Genomic DNA, 24,516 nt, shown 5'->3' with positions numbered 1-24,516 from the left:
TGCCAGGCCCGAGCGGCCGAGCTGCGATCAGCTCATCACCAACACCAGGAGGAGCTGAACAGGACCAAGAAAGACTGCGAGAGGGAGATCCGCCGACTGGTACGAGGCACTATCACACTCACATGAGCATTTGCACGTCTGTTAACACGTGTGCTAACACATCTGTTCACTCTGATTTTCTCTTGCTGCTCCAGGTTTCCGTATTTCACCACAAACAAAACATACTTAACAGTGTTGTTTCAAAAATCTCGTTCCTGCTTCAATACAATGACTCTGAATCTGATGGAAGTCTGAAATACACTGACAGGTAGTTCAACTGCTCCACAGTCACAGTGATAACAAACATCAGACAGTTTGACCTCCAGTTTGTGTCAAAGTGAACAGTTACTGCAGCAGGTTTGGTTTTAAAAAGGTCTGAAGCAGAGGTGTCCACACTGTCCCACAAAGGGACGTGTAGCACACCGTTTGACCAATCAGCTGTCTGAAGACTGAGATCAGCTGATTAAATGAGTCAGGTCTGGTGTGCTGCTGCTTGGCTGGAACAGAAACCTGCAGCCACAAGGCGCTCTGTGGGACAGCGTGGACACCTCTGGTTTGTTGTTTTTTATTTTCTAGCGTTGCAGACACTGTTAAACCACAGAGTGTGGGTTTGTCCTCAGGAACGTTGTCATGCAAACTTTCTGTAATACAACAAAAAACCTTTTGGCTTAAAAGCATGAAAACAAAAATGGAATTTCTACAAACTTGCACTGATGGACTCACTGATGAATGAACACATTATTATTAACATGAATACATGAGAAAGCAAAGAATGACTGAGCTTCACAGGCTGGTACAAGACAAAGAAAAGACACTGAGAGTCCAACACAGACTGGTACAACACAAACAGCCTCACACACACTGAACAGACTCACTTCACAACTTCACCAACAGCTGCTGCTTCACAAAAAATATTTAAAAATAATCTGTAGTTCAACTTTTACAAGTCAATTTTAAAAAAAAAGGTTTTTCATTCAGACTGTAAAACATTTTAAACGTGACCTTTGAATCGTTTCTGAATCGTTTCTGGCTCCAGTGAAGAAGTTGGATCAGGATCAAGCTTCTCACACAGCACCAACAAAGAAAATGTTTAGTGACAGTTGACAGCGTTTTGGCCATCCAGGGCCCTGTAGTTAGCTTCACACTGACCTCTGACCTCTGTGTTTTTAGGGGACAGAGAATGTGAACTGTGACAAATGGACTGAACTGAGGTTCTTTTCATTGACGTTAATTCTGAGGACATTATTATTAAAAGGATCAGATGAACTGATCAGTTCTGGTGTTGCTGCTGAGGCTGCTGCTCAGGATCAGGTCTCTCTTTCCTTCACCCTCTTTTTCTTTTCTTGTCAGCTCCTCTCAGCTTTCTGATCATTCTGCCAACAGTTCATGAGGAACCAGTCACACCTGCACTTATTTATTGTAACTAACCAACTGTTTGATCCTTTTTCAATAAATTACTAATTTCTTCATTTTTCCTTCAAACCAAACAACATGAACTGACACATCATGTGTCTCCTTCCCTAACCTGTCTCACGTCTACCTGTTTAACCCCACTCTAAGCTGTCTGTCTCCCTGTCTGTCTCTCACCTGTCTGTGTGCAGATGGATGAGATAAAGCTGAAGGACAGAGCTGTCAGTGTTTTGGATAAAGCCCTGGGGCTGCAGGCTGGACACGCTCACCGCCTCCAGCTGCAGACTCAGGCAGCCGAGCAGCAAATCGCAGCCCTGAGAGATGCACAGAGGGCGGGACTAAACCACCCCGGTCATGCAGCTAGCTCCACCCCTAACACTACTCCTCACATTGTAAGCTCCGCCTCTCCCTGCTCGTACTACACGATAAAAAATCACTGGTCTTTTACTTCATGCCACAACTACACGTTACCTGGTCGCGAGTTCATTGTGACATCGTGAAACACCTGACCACACCCACCCTCTTGTCCCTAACCCGGTATGCACCGTCCACTAGTCTTCATGTGACCAGCTGACTGTGTTTTTCACGTGTGTGTGTTTAATCCTGTGATTGGGACCAATCAACATCATCCTAACCCCCAACCCGCTCATTCCGCCATCTGGTAACTCTGATAACGGCAGTAACCCAGTGGCCACATCAGGTGCTGATGTGCAGCCATACTGTTGCATGATGGGTATCACCGCGGTGACGTGTTTGCAGCTGGTGGTTGAGGAGCTGCTGCTGAGTATTTATTGTAAGAGGTAAATGTTGACAGTTCAGCCACACCCCAGTTGGTTTAGTTTGTGAGGAATACATTTTTTATGTTGTGAGCGCAGTATTTGCTGCATTCTTTTTATGGTCATTGTTAGAGTGAGGCTTTTATTGTGAAAATCAGAGAGAGAGGAAGTCCCGGAAGTGAGAGAAGAAGAGACAGGAAGTGTATTCTGTGATGGAGTTGTTATGATTTCTGGCGGACTAAAAAAGTTTTGGGAAAGAGCTCCAGTGTCTGCATATTCATTTATGAACCCGCACAACTCAACACCCACAACGTTTACACTGGTGGCAGCGGTGACGAGTTTTGGGGACTCTTCTCAGTTTTCAGGTCGGGAGCTGACTGCTAGCTACGTTAGCTGCCGCTAGCCGCTTAGCTTCACCTCACAGTGTAGTACGGCGGGTTCGCTTGTTGGCGCCATCTCCGTTTTCTTGTTTTAGTAGTTTTACAGTGTTGTTAGTCTCCGCGTCTCGGTTGACTCATTCAGTCGTAGTGTGCTACAGTGTCCGACGAGGATTCACCGCATCCCAGTGGCCGTCGCCGCGACGTCGGACCGGCGCTGCTTCACCCACCGGCTCGCAGGGAACGCCGAGGGGCATTCCTCTGCCTCCGCCGTTCTGCAACGACGGCCGTGAGTCTTTCCAGCTATGGGCTACAAGGATAACAATGCGGACATGGACGGAATACTGGCGTTGGAGTTACCCACTTGATTAGTCTGGGAGAATCTGCCTGCTGAAACGCTCTTATGCTGAAACTAAGAAACACCTGCAGGCTGCTTTTGGTCAGAAAGGCGTCATTGCCTCCTTTCAGACATTTCCAAATGCTCGGCACAGATTACCAAACGAGGCCATGGAAGTCTATGCTGCTGCTGTGTGCAGACTTGTGAAAGAAGCATTTCCGGATTTTGAACAAAATACCACTGAGTACATGAAAATGTCGAGATTCTTCGCTGGTTTGAATCAGGAGCTCCATGTAAAGTATCACGAGAGAGGGGTGAAAACATTTAAGGAAGCTTTTGAAGTAGCCAGCCAAGCAGCACGCTTAGTCATGCCAGTTTCCCCACCTACTGCCTCTAGTGATGTTAGCACATCAGTTAATTATGTTGCTGACAGTGATACTTACCTGAGAAATGCTGTGCGAGACCTGACTGCTACCGTCAAAGACCTGAACAGAGACCTGGGTGCACTGAAACTGGAACAAAGCAGAATGCACCACCGTGAAATGCACATGCCCCGACGCTCACACCGGTCTCCTTCACAGTATGAGAGTAGCCCAGGGAGGTATCCAGACAACTGGGACTCACATCCACCTCCACAACATTTTCGCCACTCCTCGCCAGAACCCAGCAACAGTCAGGCCTATCCACAAGGCAATGACAGGTACCAGCAGCCCTATAGACTTAGACTTATAGACTTTGGTGCAGGTGACACTGGAGTCAGCTATCAGGTTTTGGACCAGCTCAACCCAAGGTCATTCACTACAATCGTCTCAAGCCTTATCGCTCTTCGTGGTCTTCTGCACGACCTTCACCTCCAGCTTCAGGATCCACTCCTGCACCACACCTTTCACAGAGACCAGGGCCACCACCACTAACAGCACTCTCGGACTCTCGGCCTTATGTGCATCAGGACACACCTCCTGCAGTGGTAGCAGCACCGGAGGACCCTCCACTGCTGGAGCATTCTACTGTGCCTGTCCAACAGAGAAACACTTCTACGACAGTGAGCGCTGAGCGACTAACTGTTGTGGTTCAACATTCGGTGGCCAGGTCAGGACGCCTTGTACGGCCTCCAGATTGTTACAGACCTGCTCCTTGAGAGTAAAGGAAACTGGACATGAGCTAAACATTTACATTGTCCTGCTAATGTTCACTGTTGTTTTACTGTTGAGGTTTTATTGTTATGCCTATTATGTCCCTTCTGTTTCCTCTTTTAGAAGCGAGGACGCTTCTTATGTGAGGAGGGAAGTAGTGCAAGCGGTAAATGTTGACAGTTCAGCCACACCCCAGTTGGTTTAGTTTGTGAGGAATACATTTCTTATGTTGTGAGCGCAGTATTTGCTGCATTCTTTTTATGTCCATTGTTAGACAGGAAGTGTATTCTGTGATGGAGTTGTTATGATTTCTGGCGGACTAAAAAAGTTTTGGGAAAGAGCTCCAGTATCTGCATATTCATTTATGAACCCGCACAACTCAACACCCACAACGTTTGCATTATTTAAATACACAGAAACTCACCTGGATGATGTAACCATCAGACAGGTTTATGTTCTGACCTTATGTTTGAATTATTTACTCTTTGTTTCCATCTCCAAATACTACAATACCCATAATCCTCAGCTGTTATGAAGGAGACAAAGTGTAAAGCTCGAAGCAGACTGTTTCTGCGTGAACCTGAGATAATGCCTCACATTGTATGGTGTGTGTGTCTGTGTGTGTGTGTGTGTGCAGTCTCAGGAGGACCGGGATACTCGGAGGTTTCAGCTAAAAATTGCTGAGCTCAGCGCTGTCGTCAGGAAGCTGGAGGATCGAAACGCTCTGCTGTCTGAAGAACGCAACGAACTGGTGACACACACACAGAATACACACACACACACACACACACACACACACGTCAGCGCTGATCCTTCATGCCTCGGTTTCCTGTGTTTTCTCTGTTGTCTTCACCTCGTGCAGCTGAAGCGTCTGCGAGAGGCCGAGAGTCAGTTTCTTCCTCTTCTGGACAAAAACAAACGTCTGAGCAGGAAAAACGAGGAGCTCGCTCTCGCTCTGCGTCGCCTCGATAACAAGCTTCGCTTCGTCACACAGGAGAACCTGGAGATGGTAACTATGGTAACCCCTGACCCTGGCAACACATCGACAAACATGGTCTGAGTGTTGAGTGTCAGTAATGTTCCAGACTGGGATCAGTGAACTCAGAAACTGAACCGAGGAATAAAAATAACAACAAAAGGAAGCTGATGTAGATTTATGGTTCTCTGAGGAACAGCAGCAGAACCAGAACAGAACGTATCAGGAAACAGACCTTTTAACATTATACCACAGAATAGTTTGTTAGGGAAATCTAAACCTTTATAAACAGTTATATCTGTACAGCTCTGATGAACAGTGGCACCAGATAAACAGCTCCTGCTAAAAACTGATTAGCTTAGCAGAGTATCTCCAACTGAAAGGAGATCATGTGATTGTGTGATGTCATGATTTCATGTGGTAAATCACCGTAATCGACGAGTCAGAACAACAACCAGAGAAGTACAGACTTCGTACAGGAAGTTCCCTCAGATTCTGTCTCTGATAGCACCACCCGTCATCAATGTTACCATGGAAACAGAAGCATTTATTGTCATCTACAGAGGAGACCGAGTTCATTGAATGACCTGGACCGCAGCCACTCCACCAGTTACCATGGTTACAGTCAGGAGGAGAGAGAGATGGAGTTTCTACGGTTACAGGTCCTTGAGCAACAACATATCATTGACGACCTGTCCAAGGTAAAAGTCACCTGCTGTTTACGTTTCTACAACAGTGTGGTTTACGAGCCCGTTTCACCTGTCACACCCTAACGACTCAGGTGTGAGGGGCTGCACATTCACAAGTCTGATCTGTGTGTGTGTGTGTGTGTTTTCAGGCTCTGGAGACGGCCGGTTATGTAAAGAATGTTATAGTAAGTATTGAGCAGCAGTACAGACACGACTGACAGCACCACAGGTGTTTACTGTCTGTGCTGCAGCTGTTAATGAACGAGCATCAATGAGATGAATCCGGAGCAGCTGGAGAACACGACCACAAACTGCACACTAATGTTGTGGTCATGTTACTGTGTTTGTGTTGTTGATCAGGTTGTGTGTGTTGATTGTGCAGGAGAGAGACATGTTACTGAGATACAGACGTCAGGAGTCAGGGAGGAGGAAACGCACCTTCAGAGCCTGCAGGGTGAGACCGGGGACACATGTCCATGTTTGTCTGTTCACGTGTTGTGTTTGTCTGGGACACGACGTCAGTCACTCGCTGTTACGTTAAATCCAGAAAACTGATGTGGAACAAGGAGGAAGTCCTCTCCTAGTTTGTTTACTGTGCGTGTGTGTGTGTGTGTGCATGTGCAGGTCATAGAGACATTTTATGGTTACGATGAAGAAGCGTCGGTGGACTCTGATGGATCATCTTTGTCTTTTCACACTGACAGAACTCCAGATACTGAACCAGAGGAGGTAAAGCACACAGACACACACACACACACACACACACACACACACACACACACACAGGTGAAAGAAACTGTAGAATCAAGAATCTTTATTGTGATTATGCGAGCATGTTAGAGGTAGGGGGGTGGGATGTGGCTGTTTTCACTGCGGTGGGGCTGTTGCTTTTACAGCTCTGGGGAAGAAGCTGTCCCTGAGTCTGTTGGTGATGGTTTTAATGTTCCTGTAGCGCGTTCCTGATGGAAGCGGTACAAACAGTGCGTTGCCTGGGTGGGTGGGGTCTGTTGCAATGCGTCTGGCCCTTTTCTGGACTCGAGCCGCGTAAACTGAGTCCAGATCTGGTAGCCGACAGCCTACAGTCCCCTGTGCTGTCTTCACCACGCGGGTTAAGTCCTTTCTGTCCTGTGCTGTACAGCTGCCGTACCATACTGACACACTGGGGCACAGGATGCTTTCAGTGGTGGCCCACAGTGTAACCACAGTGTAACACAACCAGTCGAACCAGTGAAAAACTGCCCTCACTGCTGTTCTGTCTGGTGTCGTAACTGGTCTGATTGGTTTTCTGACATGGCTGTTTGTGTGTTTCAGGTGTGTGTGCGTGAGGAGGCGGAGCTTCGATACCGTCAGCTGACTCAGGAGTATCAGGCTCTGCAGCGAGCGTACGCTCTGCTGACGGAGACGAGTGGAGGAAACTATGACGCTGAGAAGGAAATGAAGGTGAGCAAACCTCTGAGCGGCGGTTGGAATCGCTGCGGCGGAGCGCTGACGGCTGACACACGTTCTCCCTGTGTTTCAGACGAGAGAGCAGCTGCTGAACGAAATCAGTCGATACCAAACCAGAGTCGCAGATCTGGAGTCAGCTCTGAAACAACAAGGACTGGTAACAGGAAAACACACACACACACACACACAGTCAGCAGCGCGACAAACACACACAATGACACACAACCTGATACAGAGCAGACGTGCTGTTGAAACAAACATGATTGGTCCATAGGCCAGGTAAGAATATTATCTGCGTTTTGGTTGGTTCCAGGGTAGACTCCCGGAGAAAAGGGGTGTGTCTTTGTGCTGATCAGAGAGCCAATGAGAACCAGACAGAGGTAGAACGAACAGTAGAACATAGAACAGGGAGGCCAGTCATGTTCCATGAAGAGCACCTGTCCCGGTTTGATCAGCTGATGACGTCACACCTGGAGCACAGGTGTGGAGGATCAGGCGAATGAACACCAGCAGTGGAGTTCATCTCACGACGTGACGTCTCAGAGATGAATGGATGAAGTTTTGCTGCTTCACACCCTGAGCGGCTCAGAGGCTGTGAACAGCTTACAGCAACTTTTAAGGTGGAATGTTTTCTTGCTTTTTACTGGTTGTGTGAGACGATGTTGTGAATCAGTTAATCCACCTTAAATGTCGACGTGACGGATTTGACCATTGTATGACAGAAGCTTTAGTGATGATTGGGTGAGGGTCCTATCAGGTCGGTCCGTCAGGAACCGCAGTCAGGTAGAGGGGAGGGTCTAATCTGTGACATCACCCGCTCAGGTGATCAGCTGGAATCACATGCAGGCTGTTGGCTTCCTCTGGAACATGGCTGAATACTTCTGATGTAGAACATCGTAGAACGTAGAACACAGAGCAGGTCTGCGACAGATATGAGGTGTAAATAAAGTTCAGCTCAAACTGCTTCCTGTCTCTGTTTCTCTCTCTGTCCCTGTCTCTCTCTCTCTCTCTCTCTCTCTCTCTCTCTCTGTCCCTGTCTCTCTCTCTCTCTCTCTCTCTCTCTCTCTCTCTCTCTCTCTCTCTCTCTCTCTCTCTCTCTGTCCCTGTCTCTCTCTCTTTCTCTCTCTCTCTCTCTCTCTCTCTCTCTCTCTCTCTCTCTCTCTCTCTGTCCCTCTGTCTCTGTCTGTCTCTCAGGATGTGAAGTGGGTGGAGGAGAAGCAGGCCTTGTATCAGAGGAATCAGGAGCTGGTGGAGAAGGTGAGGTATTTGGACGAACGCCACAGGCTCAAACAGACGGAGTCTCACGGTTTAAAGGCTCCGAATCTAAAACATTAAACAGTAAAAGTCGTATCTGAATCTTTTCGTGTGTGATGTTCTTTAGGTGAAGCAGATGGAAGGTGAAGAGCTGCGACTGAAGAACGACATCCAGGACGTCAGAGATCAGAACGAGCTGCTGGAGTTCAGGATCTTAGAGCTCGAGGTAAAACAAACAGTCATCCAGTCATAGACATTAACACAAACAATGACAACAAATCAAAACAAACATATTTACAGCAACATCAACAACAACAAATTAAACCCATCAGACTGACACGCTGTCTCTGTTTCCGTGGAAACGCTGTTTACTGTTTAGGAGAGGGAGCGACGCTCACCTGCTATTAACTTCCAACAACTCCATTTCCCAGAAGGCCTCAGTCCTCTGCAGATCTACTGCGAGGCGGAGGGTGTCACCGTGAGTTAACACCTGAACACAACCACGTTCACCTGTAAACATCAGGCACCTGATGACAGAGAACCTGTGAGACACAGCTGTGACCCTCGGTCAGATTGAACTGAAGGAAGAAGGTCGTGTAACATGACACCTTAGAAAATCCGGTTGTAGCGACAGCAGAAAGGTGTCCATCTGCTGGTGTCCACTGACACAACAGTCCACACCAATACAAAACAATAAAAACTAAATACAGAAACAGGAAGCTGTGTTTGAAAACATCTGGAACATCTGGAAAACGTCTGATGCTCTTTATTATTCAGCACTTTACTGGGAACTGTTTTGTCCCTGCCGGGATCCTGTAGGACTGACTGGTCAGTGGTCGGGTGATGACAGGTTTCGATCTGATCCTTTGACGTTAACCTGCAGCATCGGTTACCATGGTGATCCAGTGCTAATCTCACTTTGCAGTACAGGCCCAGCTACACCTGAGTAACACCTGTGACTCTGTGTTTGTTTGTTCAGGACATCGTGATCAGCGAGCTGATGAAGAAGCTGGACATCCTGGGAGATAACGCCGTAAGTGTATGTTGAATTTATTTTGTACACGTATGTTTCTGTTCCACGTCAGGTCTCTGAGTTCAGACATGATTAGACTCAGCGTCACAGAATCATGTGACCCAGGCTGTGACGACTGTGGTCAGATGTTTTCACCTGTACAGGTTAAACTGTCCACACTGTCCGCTGTCCATGTGCTGTCCATACATCCATCTGAGACACTCAGCTGTTTCCTGTTTACATGTTTATGTAAATTTTTTCATATAGTGATGTTTGAGTCAGCTGATGATACGTAAACAAGCTGATGCTTGTTAGTTTAGCTGTGTTAACATGTTGTTAACAAGATAAGATAAAGATAAGATAGACTTTATTCATCCCACAACGGGGAAATTCAATTGTTACAGCAGCATATAGAAAAAGGTAGAAAACGGCAGTAACAGAAAATATAAAAATAACAATATACAATCCAAAAACACAAAGGAGAAAAAACAAAGGCAAAAAGTACTCAGGTTATAAATATTATATACTATATACAAAAGGTGCTTGAGTCTTTGTAAAGAAAGTGACTGGTGATGTATGTAAACAAAAAAACAGAATTTTGGCAGTGCAGAGCAGTAGTATATGTAACATCTGGCAGTGCTAACGTGTTATTGACATATTGTTGACGTGTTATTTACATGTTGTTTGCATGTTTTCCTGTAGAATCTGTCCAACGAGGAGCAGGTGGCGGTGATCCATGCCAGGACGGTGCTGACTCTGGCAGAGAAGGTAACACTCAAACCTGAACCCACAATGTTTGCAAACATTTGTCAACCTGTGCTGACCTTTGACCCTGTTTTAGATCTGTGCTGACCTTTGACCCTGCGTTAGAGCCCAGTCCAGGCTGGCAGCTCAGGTGTTAGTCAGGTCAAAGTCCATGTTTCTGCTTCAGGACAGAGACTGAACCTGATCGAACTCATTTCTGAGGACGGGACCTGAGTGATGTCACTCTGCTAACGGCCTGCTTCCGTTTACCTGTCTCCCTCTCTACCTGCCTGTCTCTCTGCTCAGTGGTTGGAGTCCATCGAGGTGACGAAGTCGGCTCTGCAGCAGAAGATGTTGGACATTGAGAGCGAGAAGGTAAAAGAAATGAAGCGTCCCAGCTGAAAGGGGCGTGGTCACACAGTACAGGTGTCATTCACACCTTCAGATCTGCTGCAGTTTTACTGATGCAGATAAAGAGTCTGAGTCTTTGTTATCGAGTCTGTTGTTGAACATGTTGAAACACAGAAGCCAAAAGAATCTTCCATCATTTTATGAATGACTCATCGTTCAGTGTGTCACTGTGTCGCAGTACAAGTCGATGGTGCTGGTTGTCATGGTAACACCTGGGGAACACTGTGACGCTGCGTTTTATTTTATGTGTTAAAATCCAAATCGAGCAGCGCTGATGTGTCTTCGTCTCATCTGAATTTGTCACCTGGGTTCAGACTTCGCTCTGAGTGTGTGTGATGGCAGCAGAACCTTCAGGTACCTCTGACTGACCTCTGACCTCTGTCGGTTGTTGTCTAGGATTTGTTCAGTAAACAGAAAGGTTACCTGGATGAAGAGCTGGACTACAGGAAGCAGTCGATGGACCAGGCTCATAAGGTCAGTGTGACCGACACGACAGCGCGTGCACAGTAAGAACCCTGAGATCAGGTGGTAACCCTGTGACTGCAGCGAGCTCAGGGGGGCAGTGTCATGTTTACCTGTTTATGTGCTTATTTTTGTTGTTGGATTTGAAAACAACACAGTTTGTAAAAACATTGCAACCATAAGTTCAGTATTTTCTTTTGTGTATTTCTAAACAGTTATTTTACAGCACAATGAAAACTTTTATTCGTCCTTCATGTTAAAACGTCTGTGGCTGATGCAGAGGATCCTGGAGCTGGAGGCCATGTTGTTCGAGGCTCTGCAGCAGGAGGAGGAATCCAGGATGGAAGGACTGAAGATTGAGGGCGGTCGTCTCTCTGAAACTCTGACGGAGGGAGAGAGGGACGGGCTGAGGAGAGCCATGGACCAATGGAAACGAACCGTGATGTGCGAGCTGAGAGAAAGAGACGCTCAGATCCTCAGAGACAGGATGGAGATACTGCAGCTCACACAACAGGTAAACGTCCAGGAGACAGGTGAACCGCTAACTGACCTTTGACCTGTCAGTTACATCCTGTGTTTCATCTGTGTTTAGTTTTTTATTATTTTCTAAACAAAGAACAAAATGCATCACAGAAAATACTAGCATTACGTGCTAATGTTCATAATTCATGTTTCTGTGTAACTGACATGACGTTTGTGTGTCTGACAGAGAAACAAGGAGCTGGAGGAGTTTATAGAAGCCCAGAAACGACAGATCAAAGAGCTGGAGGAGAAGGTACATGTGGTTTCATCACCATGACAACGTGTTCACCACGAAAACATAAAGCATGTCAACAAAACGTCTTACTTTCTGCTGACTCCACTTTTCTGTTTTCTTTCAGTTTCTGTTTCTGTTTCTGTTCTTCTCTTTGGCCTTCATCCTCTGGTCCTAACAGCAGCTGGTGAGTCTCAGATCCATCCATCCATCTATCTATCTATCTATCTATCTATCTATCTATCTATCTATCTATCTATCTATCTATCTATCTATCTATCTGTCTATCTATCAGTCAATCTATTGATCTATCAGTCAGTCAGTCGGTCTGTCAGTCGGTCTGTCTTTCTGTCTGTCTGTCTGTCTGTCTGTCTGTCTGTCTGTCTGTCTAAGCAGCAGAGTTTCCTAACCCTGTGACTTATATCAGAGTCTCTTGTATCGTTAACATTCTTTGTGTCCACTCAGCGACGTTAACATTTCTTCTGTGGTTTAGTGTGTGCAGGCCTGCAGAGTCCAGGGTGGTGTCAGTCAGGAGGATTCAGGGTTTGGAAGCAGCAGCTCACTGACGGAGGCACAGTGGCTTCACTGCCCCACTCACCAGCCTCTGGCTGCTGTTACCCAATCAGAGCAGAGCCCAGCTGTCAGCTGACTCTAAGCCTTCTAACCCTCCCAGGATGCCACGCCTCAGACACGAAGAGACCGACAGAACATCAGGTTGTAAAAACTTCCACTGGTAACAAGCCACCGTTTACCAGGAAGCTGTGGGTTCGATGCCGGACGTGCAGCTGCGGGTCAGATGGACCAACGTGGTGCTGGACTCATACAGTATTAGCTCTGTTAGCTGGACTCCGTTCAGACCTGGCTACACGTGCTGCTCTCACACAGTGTTCACTCAGACATCGCTGGCTGGATTCATGCAGGTCACTCAGCTGGTCAGCATCACTTACAGGAAACTAACATTCTGTGGGTGAATGAAACTGCGGCTGAGCTTCAGTAACGTTACAGTAAAGAGTCACACAGTTGAATCACAGTAGAAACACGATGGAAAACATTAGAAACTGTTGTTCCAGGAGCTTCATGTCTGTCCTCATTTGACTGAATTAAACAGTGTTTAACCACAGGCTGGAGAGAGGAGAGACACTGAGGAGCCTCTCAGCTCCAACACGGGCCCAGACTTACAGTTTGGATCAGTTCAGGACCAAAAACCAAAGAAGGAAACATCCGACAGGAAGTCTGCTGGAGGTCAGAGCCGCCAGGAAACACAGTGAACTGACGAACGCAATGACGCCCTGATCCGAAGAAACGACGCATGAAGAGTGAAAGAAAGTTTTACAGCTGCTCACAAACCTTTGACTGGACAAGAAACCTGCTGCAGTTCACTGTCGGCACTCTGCAGAGACCGGGTTCAGGTCTGACCGGGTTTAAACTGACGGCTGAAAGTACATCAGTGCTTCATCTACATCTAAAATGGAGGATAATTTCACAGAACTAAAAGAGTAAAATATTAAATTGTATTATATTATATTATATTATATTATATTATATTATATTATATTATATTATATTATATTATGCATCTTTTTATTCTGTGAAATGTTCAAACATTTTAAAAATACGACCGTAGCTGCTGTTTTCTCTGTGAATTCTCCTCAGTGTTTAACTGAAGCAGCTTCACAACAGAAACCTGAGGAAGTGAAACGCTCGTGTTGTAAAAACTGGATCCTGTTGTTGAACTTTTATTATTCCAGATAATATTTTTTTATCCCCGCTGTGAGTGTGAGCTCAGTGAACACCTGACGAGTCGGCACTTTGGTGTGATTACAGATTAAAGACGCTGGAAACGAGACTGAAGACGAAACTTTGTTTGTGTTTTGTTGTTGAAGATCAGATCAGAGAACACTCACTTTTTATTTTCATCATAAGATCCAGAGCCAAGGACAGAACTCTGACATCAGTGAAATGTGGTTCAGGTGTTCACGTCCCGGCCGCGACACTGACTCCAGGGGTCAGACGAGGCTTCGCCACCTGCCGGAGCTGCTTTGTGTTGAGCTTCCTAAACGTTGAGTTTCAGGTCTTACAGGAACCGGCTGTTGGCTGTTCTCCCTCCTGCTCTGCATCGTGATTGGCTGCTGTTGGGTTGAAGAGATCTGATTGGTTGCACAGTTTGTGAAACCTTCTCTTCATCATTAGTAATTAATGTCAACAGAAAGCGAACAGATCAGAGGCTCAGTCCACTGTTACACCTTCATCTTAGCTTCTGTGGACGTCACGCCGCTGCTCATCATGGTCAAACTAATGAACTGAGCCTGATGACTGAGCCTGATGACGGGCGGTGTGCAGCCAGTCCACTTTGGTTTAATGTCTGAACCTCAACAGAGCAGCGTGCTGATTGGTATGGTGGGAAGTCTTCCTCCCTGTCTGTGGACACTGATTGGACAGGAGCACACCTGTGTGCCACAGCTGTCGGGTCCACGATGATAAAACTGAAGACACTTTATGTTAAATATCATTGTTCTCTCATAGTTAATGCAGCTTTGTCTGAATTACTGAGAAAAAACATTGTGGTGGACACGGACACCTCTGCTGTCCCTCCACTGTCTCGCTGAAGTGTCTCAGACATAGCATTTAACCACCACGGTGAAGAACGGTCGGAGGACACGTCCTGCGTCTGTCGGACACACTGACAGATCAGACCAGGATAGAGACAGACCCTCACCCTGAATCCCAGAGTTCACTGGGACTGAAGAACAGTCACAACACGTCAGCTGGAACGTTTGTGTTTTTCTCTTTGTGTCTTAGATCCAGGCCACACACACACACACTGTCAGACACACACTCAGTGTGACATGAGAACTTCATGTTAATATAGATTTTGTTATGGTTCGTGTGTGTGTGTGTGTGTGTGATTAGATAAAGTGAATCTGACAGGCAGAGAAATCCAGTTCAGACTGAAGCGACTTCAGAGTTTTAGAACATCAACAGTAATGAGCACTGACCCGTGTGTGTGTGTCTGTGTGTGTGTGTGTGTTAACAGGAAGCTAACAGCGCTCCTGTCGTGCGTCTCGTTGTGTTCACTGAAGCTGAAACAGTTCGCTGCTCACTGCAACGTTTCATAACGACGTCTGTGGAAAACCAGTTAGGTGAAACCATCCTGATCCAGATCCAGTTTCACTGACACAGTCTGGTTGATGATCTTCAGACTCTTTGTTCTGTTTGTGAAGTTGAAGCTGCTTCAGACTGAGCAGGTGTAAACAGGAAGTACCTTTAAAGAAGCAGGGTGCAGGTAAGTGAGCTGTCAAAGTGTTGTGTCTAAAGGTGTCTTTTTCCTGCAGTACAGGACACTCAGAGACGTCTGTCCTGACCTCAGTTCAGTCCTCTCCTGCGGATCCCGATCAGCGAAGAGTCTGACTCAGATGAACAGCAGGGCCTCTGGTCAGGTGGAGCTGTAGGTGGAGCAGCTTGATGTGAACGACAGAGGACGAGGACGGAGCCTTGTGGTTCAGAGTGAAAACCTTATAACAAACCTTATAACCTCTGAGCAGTAAATGATCCAAACTGAAGTAAGTCCCTCGTCTTGTCTGTGTCCCTCTGATTATCCCCCCTCACTGTTCCTCCCTCCTCCATGACCTCCTTTTCCGTTCCTCCTCCTTTTTCCTCTCGTCTACTCATTAGTTGCCCGAGGTATTCAGCCTGCTCTCCTCCTCCTCTTCTCCTCTTCCTCTCGTTGTCTCAGATCAGATCTGTCCGTGATGTCTGAGAGGAGGTGTTCTCAGGAGGACGACTGCTCCTCACTTCTGTCCCGGCTCGGTTCGGACTCTCCTCGTCCTCGGATGAAGTATGGAGGGATGTTCTGCAGCGTCGAAGGAGCTTTCGAGAACAAAACGCTGAACTTTGAATCATTCAGTCCCCAGACTCAGCGACGTCGTGCCACTCGAACGCAAACCGACGGCCACGATGGAGGAGACACAGCGAGAGGACGAGGACAGACTGTGGTATTTCCCTCTGGACACGCCCGGGAAAATTACAGCAGGAGAGAGGTTAAAATTATTTTCAAATTTCTATTTTTTAATGATTTTAAATTGTCTTTAAATCTGAATGTTGCTCAAAAAACACATAAAATGTCCTTTAAGACAATTTGTGAACAGAAACAGATTCACTGACTCGAGACTGAAGAGAATGAAGGTTGACTTCTGAGGTCTGTGCTTCCACGAAGTTCAACATGGCTCCACTGAGCCGAACACCGTCCGTCCTGGATCCACCTGGACCATGAAGCAGGTTCTCACCTGGTTCAGTTCCCTCTGGGTTTACCTGCTCTGAGCTCGGTCATGTGACACAGGATGAGCGTTAATTACAGTTAACAATATGACGTGAGAGGAAACGGTGACACCTGCAGGTAAACTCAGGTACAGTTCATCCACAGGTGAGATTCAGCCAGGTGAGATGGAAACATGATCACATGACCAGAAGAGTCAGACCAAAGGTTCAAGTCCGATGAGCTCAGTCTGAGATGTTCGTTACTGAGTCGCAGCGAGAACCAATCAACGTTCAGCACATGAAACACTGCCGGGGATTTCTTTTCAAAATAAAAGGACGTGTGCACACACATGAATGTGATTGACTGTGGGATTAAAAAGAGTAAACTGTCATGTGATTCTCACTGGAATCCTGTCTCTGTCCAGCAGGAATAATGTCTCTGTCCAGCAGGAATCCTGTCTCTGTCTTGTCTCAGATGTCTCACAGCTCCTCACATTGAGACACGGATCTCTTGCTCTGTAACTTCCTGCCTCACTGACGGCTCTTATTTCCTGAGTGAAGCTCGATCCGCACTTTGAAAATTTCTTTTCTTTTCGCAGCTCTGAAATATTTTAGTGAACCAGCCGCTCACGCGCGTTTTCAGCAGTTTGCTGACGCGCAATGTTCGTCGATTTTATTTTGAAACGCCATGCCGGAAGTCCAGTGTGTGTATAATAATGTATTTTTGAAGTGACGTCACTGTGAACGGAAGCAACAATAGCAGTGTGTGCGTGTGTGTGCGCGCGTGTGTAAGAGCAGATCAATCAGCCGCTCACAGACTGATCAGGATGTCGTTCCAGAACAAGAAGAGCAGCGCGAGGCCCGCGGTAGGTTCCAGGATAACCCGGGATAACGGGGATAACGGGGATAACGGGGCCGGTGAGGCAGGATGCTGCAGCTCCGCCTGTCAATCACCGCACCGTCAGGACCAGACCGAACAGACCGGAGACCAGCCTGATCCCCGGTCCGCTCGGCTCGGTTCGGTTCGGTTCAAAAGCTTCAGAAAGAAATCTGATTTAATACATTAAAACACGCTGCGTTCAGGTACAGTGGGACATTTCAGCTTTGTGGGGTTTGAAATTCTCTGTCCCTGCCTGTTGAGGACTGAACCACAGCTGAACTGGTTTGAGTGGGACAGAGGTGGGGCCGGTATCACGTGATACTTTAAGGTCTTTTCACAGTGAGAACACAGCAGAGCCCCACTTCCTGTTTTTACTCAGATCTCAGGTGGTCTGATGGTTTCAGTTCCACTCTAGAATTTACTGTGTGGTTTTAATCAGTCAGATGTGCTGACCACCTGCTTTACCCAGCATCCTTTGTGTTTCCAGGGCGACCGTCTGATCATCAAAGGAGGGAAGATCGTCAACGACGACCAGTCGTTCTATGCTGACGTCTATGTTGAGGACGGGACCATCAAGTAATGATTTTCAGAGTAAAGATACGAGTCATTGTCTGATTCTGTCGTTTGACTGACGATTGTTGACACCGTGACTGAGCCTGAACACCTGACCTCCAGGTGTGTCGTGCTCTTATTGTCTGTGACATCAGACTTCCTGTGTCCTGATCAGACAGATTGGTGAGAACCTGATCGTCCCCTCTGGTGTGAGGACGGTGGACGCGTACGGTCAGCTGGTGATCCCTGGAGGCATCGACGCCAACACCAACCTGCACGCTCCGCAGGAAGGCCTGAACCCAGCCGACGACTTCTACCAGGGAACCAGAGCCGCCCTGTCCGGAGGAACCACCACCATCAGTTAGTTACTAACAATAACCAATCAATACTGATCGATCAGGCTTCAGACAGACAGCAGTAACACTGATGTTTGTGTTTACAGTGGACCATGTGCTGGTGGAGCCCGGGACTAGTTTACTGTCAGCATTTGATCAGTGGAAGGAGATGGCAGAACAGAGGGCGTGCTGTGACTTCTCTTTTCACCTGGACATCACTCGCTGGCATGAAGGACTGTACGAGGAGCTGGAGACGCTCGTCAAGGATAAAGGTCAGAGGTCACATGACCTGGAACGAGCCTTAAGCTCCCAGTTCGTTACAGCAGACCAGCTGACCCAGACTGGAACAGCAAGAGAAAGGGAATAAACACAGCACATAGCAGGTTCCACATAATGATATTATCAGTGCTAATAATAAAAACTCAGTAACATGACTAATAACAAGACCAACAAAGACAATAGTAAAACTAACCGGTCAGCTGGACTAATAATAATAATTAAAGAGACTGATTATGGGGGAGTAGGTGGCACAAAGCTACAGGAAAAAGAAGAAGCAGAGTCAGTGGCAAGAATCAACGGGATCTGAGTGAGTCCAGATGGAGAGCGAGCTCGGTGCATCATGGGAAGTCACTGTAAAGTCTTTAAACACACAGGTGTACTTCTGAGTATTAAGTGCAGTATTTGTGTTTCAGGTGTGAACTCCTTCCTCTTCTTCATGGCCTACAAAGATAAATATCAGAGCTCCGACTCTCAGGTGCACGTCACATAAATGATTCTTATTGTTGTTTATGTTTGTTGTTGTTGTTGTTGTTTCTTTTCCTGTAACCGAGTCAGTTTGTTGTTTTCCTGGTTTCAGCTTTATGAGGCGTTCGGGGTTCTCCGTGATCTTGGAGCCATCGCCCAGGTCCACGCTGAAAATGGTGACATCATCGATGAGGTAATACGTCCTGACCAATGGGATTTTATTCATTGAGTCAAACAGAGAAAAACATCAACTGGTTCCTTTATAGTTATATTTTTACTCTAAGTGTGAACTGGTTTTAAGCTGGTTTGAACCAGTGTAAACTGGTGTGTTTCAGGAACAGAAGAAGCTTCTCTCTCTTGGCATCACTGGACCTGAAGGACACGTTTTATCTCACCCTGAGGAGGTACACACGCCTGTAACACGCCTGTAACACGCCTGTAACAACACTGACACTTTCACTAAAAAACAGCCACCAGGTGACATGAGAGATGTTGTGTATTTCTGATGTGTGCGTTGTGATGTTGTGTTTCAGGTGGAGACAGAGGCGGTGTATCGGGCTGTCACTATTGCCAAACAGGCCAACTGTCCACTGTACGTTACCAAGGTGATGAGCAAATCTGCTGCTGATGTCATCGCCAAATCAAGGAAGAAAGGTGACATCATCATCACCCTCACCTGGTCTTCTTCACCTTTGAATCCAGAAATCCAGATTTGGTTCAGATTTAATTTCAATCCAACTCAGTTTTCTACCCTTTTTAAAAATGTGAGTGTCCAACCTGGGCTGCCAGTCCTCGGGAACTGTCCCAACCTCTACAGGTCCAGCTTTCAGAATCTCAGGGTCAGACTCATCCACACCTGGTTGCACCTTCAGAACCTTTTAACTCCCTCAGAGACAAACGACAGAGTCTTCTCTTGGCACTTCCACCTCCACAGTGGAGGACAAATCCACACCCACCACCACCTCCTGAGACATCTGACGGTTGTTCAGATCCTCTGTGAGTTCCCCACCTCCCTGAACTCCTCCCACACAGAGGGTTTGTCACTTCCCCAGAGCCATTTCATGATGCCAAAGGTGAGGGACAAGACCTGGCCACCAGATGCTCGCTGGCAAGGAGGAGGGGGGGGGGGTCTCATTTAAGGTCTTTGAAGTGTTCTTTGTCTGGCCCCTCACCTGGGACCATTTTGTCTCAGGAGACCTCAGTAGGGACTCCCAACAAAACAGCCTCCAGTTTCAGGGGGTGTACACAAACGCATGTACTAAGGTAATATGGTGATTATTGGAAAGATTGTCTGACACATGTTTTAGCTCCAGCGTCGTCCTGTTTATGTCGTCAGGTATTGTGGTGTACGGGGAACCTATCACAGCCAGCTTGGCCACTGACGGCTCTCACTATTGGTCCAAAGACTGGGCCACAGCTGCTGCTTTCGTCATGAGCCCGCCCCTCAACCCAGACCCTTCAACTCCACAGTACCTGACCTCTCTGTTAGCCTGGTTAGTATGACTCCACCTTGGTTGGCATGGGTAGCATTAATTTAGCCTTGCCTAATGCCTTTATGCCTTAATGTAGCCAATCCAGGTGTACCAGGTGAACCTGACAGGTGCTTGTTGTGTGTTTTTCCAGTGGGGACCTCCAGGTGACATCCAGCGCTCACGCCAGCTTCTCTACCGCTCAGAAAGCTGTTGGTAAAGATGACTTCACCTTGATCCCAGAGGGAACCAATGGGATTGAGGAGAGGATGTCGGTGGTCTGGGATCGAGCTGTGGTAAGAAGAAAGCTGAATGAATGAAGTTTGAAACAAACTTTTTCATCACCTGATTTAATCCCACTGCACCATCGGTCTGCAGTGTTTCACTGCACCCTGTTCTCTGTCCAGCAGCTCTGATGCCTTCAGTCGTTCTGTCTCTCTGCAGGCTACAGGAAAGATGGATGAGAACGAGTTTGTCGCAGTGACGAGCACCAATGCTGCTAAACTCTTCAACATGTACCCACGGAAAGGTATCACATCCATCAGATGGGTTACACTGCAGAAGATAAGGACACGGTTACTGATGGAATCCTTTATTTTACCTCCACTAATGTATAAAGGTTCACTTCAGCTGTGCTGTGATGCAGTTCAGCTAACCCTAACCCTCAGGACGAGACGTTAAATGAAACATAACTGAAGCTTCAAATGACTCAAGTTATACTTAAACCTGCTGTTCAGGAACTGCTCTGCAGCGTTCATGCAAAACTCAGCAGTGATGTTAGTGTTTGGTGAAAGCAACATTAAAACAGTATTTAGATAATAATACTGTGATAATGTGCAGTAGACTGAAGCATCTGTCCTCTGTGTTCAGGACGCATCGCTGTAGGATCTGACGCTGATATCGTCGTCTGGAACCCAAAGGAGACGAAAACATGTTCTGCAAAGACTCATAACCTGGTAAACACCTGTCCGCCACATCATGACTGACTGTTCTGAAATCATCATCGGTCACAGACTGATCCTCCTCATCCTCACTGTGCTGTGTGCAGACAGTGGAGATGAACATCCTGGAGGGTTTGGAGTTTCGGGGTGTGGCGTCAGTGGTGATCAGTGGAGGTCGAGTCGTTCTGGAGGATGGAAAGCTAAACATGACCGAAGGCTCGGGACGCTTCATCCCCAGAAAGGCTTTCCCTGATGCCGTGTACAAGAGGATCAGAGCTCGCAGCAAGGTAAATAACTGCTTACCAGGCTAACCAACCAGCCTGCTGGTTAATTAGGCAACCAACCGAACTCTGATTAGAGTCTACAGCAAGCTAACCTGCTAGCCAACTTTTTACTAACCATCTGGTAAACCAGTGAATCAGCTGATCTGGCCGTCAGTAAACTGAGTGACTGTCTCACCAGGAGCCTGTTGTTTTTCTCTTTTTCGTCTCAGATGGCAGAGGCTCGTGGCGTCCCCCGTGGAAACTACGATGGTCCAGTCCATGATGTCATCAGTGTGACTAAATCGGTCCCACCCACTCCAACCAGCAGGGGGCCTCCCTGTCCCAAAACCCAGACCGGCCCCCGAAACCTCCACCAGTCAGGATTCACCCTGGCAGGCAGGACACACACACACAGTCTGCAGAATTTTGATTAATAATCTGATCAATTAAAACTGATTGATTCTGAGGTGCATTCTGGGTAAACACTTTGTAGTTTAAAGTACTCACAGTTTGTAAATTCTACAGTTGCTACAGGTAAATAATACGAGGAAGGAAAACTCCTGTTGAACAGATGAGTTATTAATATTATCCCTTCTTCTTCTTCTTCTTCTGCTCCAGGAGCTCAGATTGACGACCACATACCCCGTCGCTCCGCTCAGAGGATTGTGGCGCCTCCTGGTGGACGATCCAACATCACATCTTTATCTTAAACAGGACAAATCACAGGGTCACTGTTACTACAAGACACGACTAAACCCATCTGCAACCTTTCCAATCCTACAACTACACAACTAATACCAGGCTGTGTGATACACTGCTGCCCATAAAGTTGGAATATTTTTGAACCCTGCCACAACCTTATAAACCCTACAACTGTCGTACTTAAATTAGAACAAAATTCTTCAGCTGGTATTAAACTGAATAATAGTCTCAAAGATCAATTTTAACCCTTCGACCTTACAAACCCTAAAACTGCAGAACTAGTAAAAACCCTACAGCTAATATACTCGAGCTGAAGTACTGAATGTTACAGCAGTGGTACTATGGTACTACCCTACGACAAGTGCTTCATCCTACAAGTACTACTTAACCCTTTAACAGTAGAACTCCAACTAGTCCTAACCTACAAGAATAAAACTTAATACTTCATCTGTCTGTTTCTACTAAATCCCACAACGACTGTATTTCAGCTAAAGTTGTGCTGAATGTTGAAACATTGGTAGCACAACCCTACAACCAGTACGAAGCCCCACAGCTACTTCTAAAATGTACCGTTGTACTTGGCATGTAGTACTACTGAATGTTTCGACCATGGTACTACTACCCAACAACAAGAACTAAACCTTACAACTAGTTCTTAACACTGTAGCGGTTAGTAGGACTTCATGTTAATGGCATGGTTCTTTAAACTGGTCATCTGAAGTATTTAACCCTGCTCCTGTTCACTGAACCACATTCATCCCCTCATCATGTCTGATAAAGGTAGTAGCAGTAGTAGCAGTATAACCCCTGAACACACTTCCTGTTTCCTTTAGTACAGACGTGTTCACATCACTTCATCCTCAGAAACTCATCTGAACAGGATGAGGGTTTTAAAGAACGACCAGTTCGCTTCTCGAACTGGGTTTTCTAGGTTTTCTTAGTTTGAGATGTAACCTGCTGTGGTTGGTTGTTCCCAGATGTTTCTAGATGTTTTTTATAGACAGAAGGCCTCTTCAAAATAATACTTCCTCTTCTCTTCCTTCCCTGACCTTCCTCTGTTCATTGTACATAGACTTGTGGTCCTGAATCCTCTGTAGTCAGTACTCTTAGCTCCACATTAATAATGGGTCTGTAATGTTTTATGTCTCCGTCTTATTGAAGATGTCTGTGAAGACTCACCCAGGTCATGGTTATCCAAGAAGAGCTGAATCAGGAGCAGCTGGACTTGGCTGTAGATCCTGAAGACGTTTCATCCATGAAGCTTCTTCAGTTCCGTCCTGGCTGTTTAACCTCTGCAGAGTCGTCATCAGGGCCATTGATGTAAATGGGTTGATGCTCCTGGCTCATGTGACGCAAACGTTCATACAACCAGAGCACAAACAAACCAGCTGACATCAGTGATCATGACAGCAACCTCACAGAGGTTAAATCCCTTTGTATTAATGTGTGATCTGTTCATCCGTCTGTGCTGGTCTGTGTTCAGTCCTGTGATGGTTTCTGTTGGTGGATTTAATCTGGACTGACTGAGCTGGACTGCAGGTTTACTGCCCTGTCATGATGAACTCTTTTTAATGTGCTCACACGGTTTTACTCGTTTACTCATCCTGTTTTCATTGATAAACTTCTCAAAAACTAAAAATGGTGCTAATGAATCCGTGGTAGCTTGTGAGCGGCGATCTCTTCTGTGGCGCATGCAGCCACGGATTTGATCAAACTGGCCTTTTTAGTTTAAAGCCGAGTGACTGAGCTCACCAGTAAACCCTGTTTACCAGTCCACCACGGCTCCACCCCCACCCAGTGTGTGTGAACTATTACATTCATTCAGCTTCAGTGACCGTAGTACTCACACACCGTTCAGACACCGCTGCCGTGCTGTAGCCCAGCTGGTGCTATGGCAACAACAGAGGAACAGCTGGATTACAGAGGCAGATGTGACTCCAACGTGGCAGCGGCGTTCCTACAGGCTGAACCGTTTCTCCAGCAGCTTTTCTGTCCTCACAGAAGCACCGGAGCAGACATGGAGGACACAGTGTTCGTATACACAGTGATCACGTGCAGACGTGCAGGTGTGTATATGAGGAAGGGTTACCATGACGACGGTGCTTCTGTTGTTGTTGTTGTTGTTCGTGTAGTGAATGTAGAAGTATTTCCTGTTGTGATGAGAGCTGCATGAATAAACTGTGAAGGCACAAACACCTGAGTGAGCTGAGTGTTTTTACCGTGCAGCCTCACGTGTCCGGTCAGACTCACCTGCAGCGCCTCCCGTTCACCTGAACATCTGGTTCAATTCACACAGTGATGTCATCGGGCCAGGCGCTGCATCGACCAATCACATAAGGCAAAACGGATACAGAGAGAAGGATGTGCTGTGTGATCCATTCAGCGAGCGTGGAGGAGAAACTCGTCAGGAACCAGCGTGGTTACGATCAGAGACAGAAACCATCATGTGCTCAGAGTCCAGGAGCAGCTGTCAGAGGTCAGAGGTCAGAGGACCTCACACACAGGGACTGACCATGAAGCGCAGGTTCGTTGGTTCCCTGCTCAGGTTTTAGTTCA

At 46.8% G+C, this 24,516-nt stretch overlaps 2 protein-coding genes across 9 annotated transcripts in view; both read left to right on the top strand.

Annotated features, from left to right (window-relative positions):
* The window catches only part of jakmip3 (Janus kinase and microtubule interacting protein 3), a 14,774-nt gene extending 1,110 nt beyond the window's left edge, over nucleotides 1-13,664 (top strand). The window contains exons 1-21 of one of the 8 annotated variants that reach the window (XM_041029394.1): nucleotides 2,319-3,612; nucleotides 3,744-4,028; nucleotides 4,196-4,238; nucleotides 4,710-4,823; nucleotides 4,935-5,090; nucleotides 5,612-5,749; nucleotides 5,887-5,922; nucleotides 6,120-6,191; nucleotides 6,362-6,466; nucleotides 7,049-7,177; nucleotides 7,257-7,340; nucleotides 8,378-8,440; nucleotides 8,565-8,663; nucleotides 8,817-8,915; nucleotides 9,417-9,476; nucleotides 10,152-10,217; nucleotides 10,500-10,568; nucleotides 11,001-11,078; nucleotides 11,347-11,580; nucleotides 11,776-11,841; nucleotides 12,314-13,664. In XM_041029394.1, the coding sequence (XP_040885328.1) occupies nucleotides 3,110-3,612; nucleotides 3,744-4,028; nucleotides 4,196-4,238; nucleotides 4,710-4,823; nucleotides 4,935-5,090; nucleotides 5,612-5,749; nucleotides 5,887-5,922; nucleotides 6,120-6,191; nucleotides 6,362-6,466; nucleotides 7,049-7,177; nucleotides 7,257-7,340; nucleotides 8,378-8,440; nucleotides 8,565-8,663; nucleotides 8,817-8,915; nucleotides 9,417-9,476; nucleotides 10,152-10,217; nucleotides 10,500-10,568; nucleotides 11,001-11,078; nucleotides 11,347-11,580; nucleotides 11,776-11,841; nucleotides 12,314-12,469 (2,655 nt within the window). In that variant the 5' untranslated portion in view covers nucleotides 2,319-3,109 and the 3' untranslated portion in view covers nucleotides 12,470-13,664. Of the gene's footprint in view, nucleotides 100-1,640; nucleotides 1,842-2,312; nucleotides 3,613-3,743; nucleotides 4,029-4,195; nucleotides 4,239-4,709; nucleotides 5,091-5,611; nucleotides 5,750-5,886; nucleotides 5,923-6,119; nucleotides 6,192-6,361; nucleotides 6,467-7,048; nucleotides 7,178-7,256; nucleotides 7,341-8,377; nucleotides 8,441-8,564; nucleotides 8,664-8,816; nucleotides 8,916-9,416; nucleotides 9,477-10,151; nucleotides 10,218-10,499; nucleotides 10,569-11,000; nucleotides 11,079-11,281; nucleotides 11,581-11,775; nucleotides 11,842-11,947; nucleotides 12,008-12,313 lie in introns of those variants that run through there. The other 7 variants (XM_041029395.1, XM_041029393.1, XM_041029396.1 and 4 more) reach the window with 7 other exon arrangements.
* A 3,149-nt stretch (nucleotides 13,665-16,813) lies between these two features.
* On the top strand, nucleotides 16,814-24,144 carry dpysl4 (dihydropyrimidinase like 4). Its single transcript, XM_041029398.1, has 15 exons — nucleotides 16,814-16,940; nucleotides 17,442-17,530; nucleotides 17,682-17,866; nucleotides 17,949-18,113; nucleotides 18,534-18,595; nucleotides 18,698-18,778; nucleotides 18,921-18,989; nucleotides 19,119-19,239; nucleotides 19,922-20,078; nucleotides 20,209-20,350; nucleotides 20,499-20,583; nucleotides 20,925-21,010; nucleotides 21,103-21,282; nucleotides 21,489-21,654; nucleotides 21,877-24,144. The coding sequence occupies exons 1-15, from the start codon at nucleotides 16,902-16,904 to the stop codon at nucleotides 21,966-21,968; spliced, it is 1,719 nt and encodes a 572-aa protein (XP_040885332.1). The 5' UTR covers nucleotides 16,814-16,901; the 3' UTR covers nucleotides 21,969-24,144.
* Nucleotides 24,145-24,516: the final 372 nt, after the last annotated feature.

The sequence above is a fragment of the Toxotes jaculatrix genome, chromosome 21 (genome assembly GCF_017976425.1).
Source record: "Toxotes jaculatrix isolate fToxJac2 chromosome 21, fToxJac2.pri, whole genome shotgun sequence".
Lineage (NCBI taxonomy): Eukaryota > Metazoa > Chordata > Actinopteri > Toxotidae > Toxotes > Toxotes jaculatrix.
The sequence above is the reverse complement of the archived record's forward strand: the minus strand, read 5'-3'. Positions and strand labels throughout refer to the sequence as shown.

What these genes read in the sequence shown, in the direction of transcription:
- dpysl4 (XM_041029398.1), top strand. Translation starts at nt 16,902, where the DNA reads ATGTCGTTCCAGAACAAGAAGAGCAGCGCGAGGCCCGCG. An exon ending in CGCCAAATCAAGGAAGAAAG is followed by an intron (nt 19,240 to 19,921) that starts GTGACATCATCA and finishes TTATGTCGTCAG; the next exon opens with GTATTGTGGTGTACGGGGAA. An exon ending in CAACATGTACCCACGGAAAG is followed by an intron (nt 20,584 to 20,924) that starts GTATCACATCCA and finishes CTCTGTGTTCAG; the next exon opens with GACGCATCGCTGTAGGATCT.